A 9446-nucleotide genomic window follows, 5' to 3' on the forward strand; every position below is an offset into this window, starting at 1 on the left:
AGGTATTTAAGGTTAAATAATATCCTAAGGGTGGAGCCCTGACCCAGCAGGACTGGTATCCTTGGAAGAAGAAGAGAGACCCCAGGGATACACCTACACAGAGGGAAAGCCATGCGAGGACAGAGAAAAGAGCTATTCCACAAGTCAAGGAGAGAGGCCTCAGGAGAAACCAGACCTGCTGGTACCTTGATCCTGGACTTCTGGCCTCCAGAGCTGTGAGATAATACATTTCTGTTGTTTACACGGCTGGAAATGAATTCTGGGATCATGGTAGAAATCTGTTTCTTTTCTCCATGAGGAAACAGAGAGATCTGAGTTTCTCCACCAGAACCACACGGTGAATTAAAGATCCAGCGTTCCTAGTCACCCTCTTCTCAGTTCAGAGGCTTCCTTTGTGAAAAGATCTTAATTCTGCTCTTGGTAAGCAGAACCGCTCTTCATTTGTGCAACCACTAACAGTAGGGATTCTCAAACTGTTTGTGCTACAGAAACTGATTGTGACTGAAGGGTCCAACCTCCAAGTAAAATAACAAGAAGCTGTTCCCCATTTTTCAGGAAGAGAAAAAAATACTTCGATTAAATCATCTCATTTTTTTATTCAATTTTTATTAAATTTTGATGCTTGGGGATGAATGAATATATAGCAACAAGAATGTAGGAGGAAATGAATAATAAAAACATCAGATATTAATAAAACCAAAGCAAAAAAGTAAGTTTTTTGAGAGATAAAAAAGAATTCTTTGCGGGAAGAAAGTCAAAAGTCAAAATCCTAGCAGTGTTGTGAAAGAAAGGAAGAGAAAAGGGTCCAGTGAACAATTCTACAAACGAAACTGGGGCGGCTGCTACTACAGATACTGTAAGGATATTTCAAAATCATGAGAGCTTACTGAATAAATTTATATCAATAAATTTGAAAATAGGGAAGATGGATAATTTCTAGAAAATATTATCAGAATTGACTCAAGAAGTAGAAAATCTGAATAATTTCAGCCATTTAAAAAACTGAATAAGGGGCACCTGGGTGTGGTTCAGTTGGTTGAACGTCCAATTCTTGATTTCATCTCAGGTCATGATTTCACAGTTCATGAGATCAAGCCCCACGCTGGGCTCCTGCTTGTGTGCACACCTTCTCAGAGTAAGTAAACATTTTTTAAAAATTAGAGAAGTGAATAATCAAAAGTGTGCCTCTCACCACCCATCAAAAAAGACACCTGCACAGAGTGATGTCAGCAAAATGGCAGACCAAGAAGATCCAAGCTCCCATCTTCCCCACAAAAACACCAATACAAAATAAAACAAACACCCAAAACAGAACCGACTTTGAACAAATTCTGTAGAAGCACTGGAAAACAATGAAACGTTTACAGCAACCAGGTGAAAGCCCAAACAAGCAAAGCCATGTTCATGGCATTAGGGAGGTTTTATGGCTCCTTACTCATGCCCCACAGTCTTGGTTTCCTTTCCTCAAATGTAGACCCTATTTGTTCCAGTCTGCTTGGGAGATCCCTGAAAGACTGACTTGCTCACTTAGTCTCAGTGACTTGGAACATGTGCAGGAAGAAAGGTGCACACTGCTTTAAAAAGCTACAAGGTAGGCAACAGATGTAAAAATAGGTTTAAAAAAATACTTCCATGCATCAAGGGACACAGTCAACCACACAAAAATACAACCTATGAAATGGGAGAAAATGTTTGCAAAAATAGAGATGAATATTTAAAAAATATGAAGAAATTCTACAGTTCAACAACAATAAAAAACGAATTGAAAAAATGGTCCAAGTACTTACTTGACTAGACACTGCTCCAGAGAAGATATACAAATGGCCAAGAAGCACATGAAAAGATGTTCATCATCACTAATCAGATTAGGAAATGCAGATCAAAATCACAATGAGGTGCTACTGGATACCCATTACAATGACTACCATCAAAACAAAACAAAACAAAACAGCAAGTATTGTTGACGGCGTGGAGATATTGGAATCTTGTGCACTGTTGGTGGGAATGTAAAATGGTGCAGCCACTGTGGGAGACAGTATGGTCAGTCCTTAAAAAATTACATGAAATTATCATGCGATCTAGCAATTTCATTTCTGGCTATATACCCATATTATTCACAATAGCCATAATGTGTCTTACCCAAGTGTCCATTAATGGATGAATGGATAAACAAAATGTGGTCTATATATACAATAGAATATTATTCATCCATAAAAAGGAAGACTGTTGTGATACATATGTCTGCTCTTACTCTTTCATTTCAACAGAGATCTAGAGTTCCTAATCAAAGGGATAAGATGAGACACACAAAGGAAATACAAAGAAAATATAAGAATTGTGAAGGAAGAGACAAGTCCTCTTCTTTGCATATGATACATTTGTTTACATAGAAAAATCTGGGAGAATCGAGAAACAATTATAACTGATTCAGCAACCTTGGTCTTTATAAGGTCCACTTAGTAAAATCATTAGCATTCCTATGCCCAGTAGGAAATAAATATAAAACAGAATACAAAAACTAGTGACTTCAAATTTTTTTTTTTTTCCAACGTTTATTTATTTTTGGGACACAGAGAGACTGAGCATGAACGGGGGAGGGGCAGAGAGAGAGGGAGACACAGAATCGGAAACAGGCTCCAGGCTCCGAGCCATCAGCCCAGAGCCCGACGCGGGGCTCGAACTCATGGACCGCAAGATCGTGACCTGGCTGAGGTCGGACGCTCAACCGACTGAGCCACCCAGGCGCCCCAAAAACTAGCGACTTCAAGGCTAGCCCTGTAATGTCATTTTACTCACATTTCTTGGGTGGGAAGCAAAAGTTGTTATACTAAGAATAAACTATTAGACTATCTTGTCTATGACCCAGCCCACATCCTTGGTATAGTCTGGGAAAGAAAGTATCCCATATGTGAACATCTCCAGCCTAATATCAGAACAGAAGAAAATGTTGAGAACTGCTCCATTCTTTTAGACCAGGCTATTTCCTTCCAATATACCATATGTCAAGTCATTCACTCAGTTTATATTTGTTGAGCACCGATCATGCACTAAACATATTCTAGGCACTACTAGAATAGGAGTTGACAAGGCAGATACAATACTTGCCCCTATGGGACTTATATTCTATTTTTTTAATAGTTATTTATTTATTTTGAGAGAGAGAACAAGACCATGAGTGGGTGAGGGGCAGAGAGGGAGAGAGAGAATCCCAAGCAGGCTCTACTGTCAGCACAGAGCCCGATGTGGGGCTTGATCTCACAACCATGAGATCATGACCGGAGCTGAAATGAAGAGTTGGATGCTTAACCAACTGAGCCACCCAGGCACCCTGGGACCTATATTCTAATGAAGATAATTTTTTTTTAAGTCCTGTTGGTGATCAATGCTATGAAGAAAACAGGGTATGAGTATTTATAGTGAAAGTGAGGTTGGCCCTGGCGGAAGGGCTGTATTTGAGGTAAGACCCCAACGATGAACAGAAGGGTGGACCCGTGTAGATCTAAAGCACTGGCCTTTCAGACCAAAGGAACAGCTAGGATCAAGGTAGACAAGGAGGAGAGGCATTAAGTATGGAGTGTCTGATTGGAAATGATGCTGGAGAAGTAGCCAGAGGCTGGACCACTCAAGGCCCTCATAGACCATGGTGAGAAGTTTAGTTTTTTTGTTCTAAAAATAAAAGGAAGTTACCATAGGATTTTAAGTAGGGGAATACATATCTTTAAATAGAAGCAGAGAGAGCAGTTACAGGCTCTTGCAGTGGTTTGGGTGATAAATGGTGGTGGTTACATTTAGGATGATATCACTGAAGGTGGTGAGAAGCTGCCAGGTTTTAAATAAAAATTCTAGAGCCAGTTGGCCTTGCTGATAGATTGCACGTGATATATTAGGAAAGAGGAGTCAAAGATGACTTCTAGACTGGAATTTGAGCATCTGAGAGAATGCTGAGGTTTCGAGAGATCAGGATCCTTGAGGAAGTACTGAAGGAATAGTGGTTTATTCAGCATCCAAAAGAGGAGCTGGCAAGACTACCATCAAAAGAGGGGAGGAAGTCTTGTTCATTGTGGTTCCAGAGAGAAGGGAGATCAACAGATGAAAATTACACAGTGGGCAGCTGTGGGCTCATTAGGAGAAAGGATTTTAGGGTCATTTGTAACCTGCTCATCCCTACTTCTAAGAGCACCTTCAGTGTCAAAACCCTGTCCTGAGTGTTCCCGGAAGCTGAGTGACCCTCATTCTATTAAGGAGGAGAGCTGATTCCTTGATTGAGTGAATGTCTGGCCACATGGCCACTCATGCTTCAGCCCTGGAATAGTCAGCTGATTGTGATAAGCTAAGATAAAGCTCCCAACAGCATTCTGAGGGTTCTAGCACTCTCTGTGCACAGTACCATTAACCACATTTGGCTGTTGGCCATTAGAGTTTTAGTTCAAGAAAGTGGCTTGCCCACCACCACACTATAAAAAAATAGCTAGCAGCATGTTCCTTCACTATCCTAATCATCAGACCACACAGAAGAAAGGCCAGTAAACTTTAACTCGTGCATAAACCTGTGCCAAGACCTGCTAAAAAACCTTGTTAAAATACAAACACCACGTCTTTTTTTTTTCAGTGCAAATTTAATGGGAGGTGCTCATGTACCATCTGTCTCTTTCCGCTGGGCAGACTGGCATTACTCTAACATCTGTACCATTGGTTACATTATACGGGGTGTTTGAGGGCTATTTGTATGATGTGACATTGGAATTAGGGGAGTGACTATCTTTAGATGACAAACGAACTTGGGTAGAAGTCATTTTTCATGTGTGTGTTTACATTTGGAAACTTGGAAACATGAGGGGCTCCCTGGACAAGGATGTCCTGGCTGCCAGCCATCACTCAGCAGTCAGATGCTTTTCCGTTCTGAATCCCTGCTTTGCTTACCATACGCATAAGCTCAACACTGCATGTACCTCAAGTACCATTTCTCGAAAGTCCATGGGTTAATTGAGCCTACCACACCAAGCGTGAGGGGCCAGCCACAGACTTTGTTGTGAGGTTACACTTAGGGTTCTATTTTATCTAAATTTAAAACTTCTTCTCTAGTCAACCTTTTTCTCCACCACAATGAATGAATGGATGCATGGATATGTGGGGTGACGCTAGATTTCACGGTCAAAGAACTGGAATAGAGACAGACATAGGGTCCCCAGATCTTACAACCCTTCCTTATACTACAGTAAAGCTGGAAGAGTGTTTTTTAGATTTTTTAGACATAGTTAAAAAGAAATAAATGTGTATAAACCTGTGTATTGCTTGAGGGTCCTTCTATAAATGGAGGGTTACATATTGTTCCTTGAGTTTTTATTTGACTCTCTCTAGGAGAGCCTTCCATTTTACACACATACAGCTACTTCTTTCTAACCATTGGAGACGTGCAATTAAGCCATGCGCTCCTTATTATTGGACGTTTGGGGTGATTTCCACCGTTTCTGCCATTGTACGCTTTATGTGTGTGTTCTAACTGGAACAGTTTGAATTCAGTTTTAAGAGATTATTTTGAGCTGTAATTATCCCCGCCGAATCCCAGGCATGCATGTTCGTGTAGAGCAGATTCATAGCAGTGACATCACTGTGCCCCCGCTTACGTGTACTTGTAAGTTTGGGTACCCACGGCTGTGCCACTTTATACTTTTACAGCATATGGACGTCTCCATTTCCTCCACATCTTCACCAGTACTGGACGTTACCCATATTTTTTATATTTGGTGATCTGATAAATTAAACAAATAGGTGTCATTACTCAATTTGTCGTCCCCTAATTACTCAATTACTAATGAGTATGAATAGAGAGGGAGCTATATTTCATGGGTCACCTATCCTTATCACTGGCTATTTTTCCTTTTCACGCTGTTCTACAGAATATGTGTATAACATGGACCCTCGCCCTGTGGTCTAAGTGTAAAATTCTTTCAATCTGTCTCATTTTTAATTTTGTTTATTGATTGTTGTGGGTTACAAATGTTTTAATATTTAATTATTATTCTTCATGGATTCAAATGCCTTATTTCCTGAGGCACCTGAATTTGGGTTTCACTTTGGAAGGTCATCTCTACCCCCTGAGCTCCAGAACCTGTCTCTTATCTCTGTTAATGCTTCCATCATTTTTTTAAATGTTTACAGTGTTAATTCATCTGTAACCTATTTATTGTGTGATGTGAAGGGATCATACCATCTATGTAGTACCTTGTCCCCTCTGCACTGATTTGGAATGCCCTGTGACTCACCTGTTAAAATTCCTATATGTGCGTGGACATGTTTCCAGACTTTCCCATTGGTCTATTTATCTGTTGTGTGCTAATTACATACTATTTTACTATTGTAATTTTGTAATGTGTTTCGGTATCTAGCATGTCAAATTGTCTCTCATTATTCATTTTTTTCAAAATTGTCTTCCTATGTATTTTTTCTTTGGTATAAATGTCAGAATAAGTATGCCACTTTTTTTAAAAGAAATATGTGGCATTTTTTTTTCATTAAATTCTATTTTAGATTAATTTTAAAAATCACCACCCTTTTTGTAATGTTTTCTGGCTTTGGAAAATGACATCCTGTCAGAAATCTAAGTGTAAAAATTGAATCTACAGGGTTTTACAACCTGGAAAAAAATATGACTGATACGCTTTAAAACTGGGTACAAAGAAAGGCTTTCTACCTATGGTTCAAAGTCCAACTGCAGTAAAAGATTTACATGATCTGAATGCAAAAACAAAACACTTTTTTGCATCAGGAAAGTCAAAAGGCGAATAACAGAGAAAATATGTACAACACATCCACGAATAAAGGTCTGATATTAAAATACTGCTTCACTGGGTTGTGGAGAGAAGTGGTTTTACTGAGTACTAATAAGAATTGTTCTTATTCTGCTGGATATATTAATTTTAATGATACATAATGTATATTATACACGTGACAAATGGTAGTGCTTCTCCCTGCTGAAAGCTGACCAGTTCAGACCTCTTGTGTGGAAATGCGTTTGCACTGGGCAAATGACGACTAACTTCTGGGACACGATCTAGAGCTCCAGCTAAGATGCACCCCTATTTCTTCCATCTTTTCCCCCTATTCATAGAACAAACCTGTGTTTTGACTTTCCGTCTGCTATCGTTCATCGTCGTGATGTCTTAAGGTCCTTCAGTATCATTTCTCTCTCCCTGTGGATAATAGTTGTAATCAATAAGTGAGCTGTAGGGGCACCTGGGTGGCTCAGTCGGTTAAGCATTCGACTTTGGCTCAGGCCATGATCCCAGGGTCATGTCAGGCTACTCACTGAGTATGGAGTCTGCTTGGGATTCCCTCACTCTCTCTCTCAGTCCCTCCCCCACTCTCTCGCTCAAGAAATAAAAATAAATTATAAAAACTACATTAACTGTAATTTAATTTGTAATTCAACCAGTGCTGCCAACCCATTGGATTCCTCTATCGTCCTCATAGAAGTAGGGCCTAGAGCAGTATAGTCTCCTGCTGGCCTGTTCTTCTGCATCTATAGCTTATCCTGGACCAGGTGACTTCTTGTGATTTTCATAAAATAACAGGCTTTCAAACTGACAGGACTAGTCCAGCTTCTTCAACTTAAATATGAAGACCTGCATTTTAGAAACTGTGCGTACTAACTTTGTATACTAGCGAGGTAGACGGGCTGTGGATTGGTAGATACACAGCCTAGAATGTGTAGTTAGTACCGTAACTAAAACTAATATATTTATATATAAATTGCCTTGTGCCGGAGAGTATTTTCTATAGCTAATGGAGATTACAATCCTGGTCTCTCCCGCCATGGACTGGCAAACTTGCCACCCGGCTAATAGAACGTTCTGCCATGATGGGAACACCCTATATATGCTGTATCTGCAGGATATGTGCCTGTCGAGGACTTAAAATGTGGCTAGTATGACTGATGAACTGAATTTTTTAAATTCAATTTTCATTTTATTTTAAAGTTTATTTTGAGAGAGAGTGTGTATGGGAGGAACAAAGAGAGAGAACCCCAAGCAAGATCTGCACCATCAGCACAGAGCCCGACGTGGGGCTTGAACTCACGAAGCGTGAGATCATGACGTGAGCCGAAACCAAGGGTTGAAGCCTTAGACGACTGAGCCACCCAGGCGCCCCTTTATTTTAAATAGTCACATGTGCTATGTGGGCATGTGGACACATAGACAACACGGCTCTAAACCGCCTAAGACTTTAAAATATGACTTTGCATATATATAAGATTATTATTTTACCGTGTGGTTGGCCATTATAAATGCTAAACTGCTTTTCTCTTTCTCTAGATTCCATCACTCAGCACCAGGTCTGTGCCTCTGAAAACTACCTGTTGCTTCAGTGATGGAGCCATCAGTCAGCACATGGCTACCGCCACCGGCTTGCAACGTTGTCTTTGGACATTCAAATGAGCAAACCCTGACGAGAAGGAAAGGACACAACACGATGCCTTTTGACACCATCACCTATTTGCCTTGTGTGCCTTGTGGTTTTTACATAAAGAAGCTCCTTTGTGTGACTTTCTGATGACTGAATGTGTTTTAAAGAAGCACTGCCAGCCTATAGGGGCCTTTTCTGTATAATGCCAATCTTAGTATTGTGATAACGATCATGATTAAAAGCTCACAGAACCTTGGTCATTAAAGCACCCATAGTGGTAAATAAAGACTGGGAATTAAATTGTTTGATTAGTGAGATCCAACAATCCCCAAAGTTTCTTGGTTGGACTCTAACATCTTTATTGGCATACCATACACTAACTATGAAGGATGTTGATCACTTTATTAGATTTTTGTCAAAGTAATGAATGAAGACAGGTGTAGGAGCTTTGCAATAATTAATGCCACCAGAGGATCTCCAATTCTCCAAGTTAGTGTTTGGTGAGGACAGCATTACCAACAAGAGATCGTGGCCTTTACTGGCTGCCACAATGCTTGGCTCTCCTTAGAGGAAATCGGCAGTGGGACTGAATCATTACACGTGGACCCGTCACCTTCTATAGTAGAGAAGTGCTACATCCCAACAAGGCTGAAGGTGCCACTAAGACTCCCTCCTGACCCTGTTCCCTCCCCATGCTATCTCTTCCTCATCTCACGGGTTATTCCTACGTTACCAAATTTCCAGCCCCTCAGTGGAACAACTTCTAGAATAAACCTTCAAGGAAGGAGATAGAAATGCGCAGGGAAATAATGAAGGGTTTTCTCTTAATTTTGATATAATATATGCCCCAAATAATCCCCTCATATTACTCATGCCCCAACAACAGTCGTTCCTCGGTACAACTCCACTCCTTCCACGTTATAAACCTTGTTTCACTATATCTATGGGAGTGCTGGGCTTGGCTACTTTGAACCTCAGGTACTTTGGCAGAGCTCTCACAACACCAAAAATTCCTGAAGAGGCTGACAAAAACCATGCTGACG

The 9446-nt window shown here is 40.4% G+C and overlaps 1 protein-coding gene across 6 annotated transcripts in view; it reads left to right on the top strand.

The window, feature by feature from the left end:
* Nucleotides 1-8703, top strand: part of MCPH1 (microcephalin 1) — a 273487-nt gene extending 264784 nt beyond the window's left edge. For all 6 annotated transcript variants that reach the window (XR_015249902.1, XM_086703096.1, XM_086703092.1 and 3 more), the window contains one exon: nucleotides 8313-8703. Coding sequence is in view for 4 of the 6 variants with exons in the window: in XM_086703096.1 (XP_086559222.1) it covers nucleotides 8313-8368 (56 nt within the window). In the remaining 2 variants the exon portion in view is untranslated. The remainder of the gene's footprint in view (nucleotides 1-8312) is intronic.
* The last annotated feature ends 743 nt before the right edge of the window (nucleotides 8704-9446 follow it).

The sequence above is a fragment of the Puma concolor genome, chromosome B1, assembly GCF_028749965.1.
Source record: "Puma concolor isolate L17-30 chromosome B1, mPumCon1.1.hap2, whole genome shotgun sequence".
Classification (NCBI taxonomy): domain Eukaryota; kingdom Metazoa; phylum Chordata; class Mammalia; order Carnivora; family Felidae; genus Puma; species Puma concolor.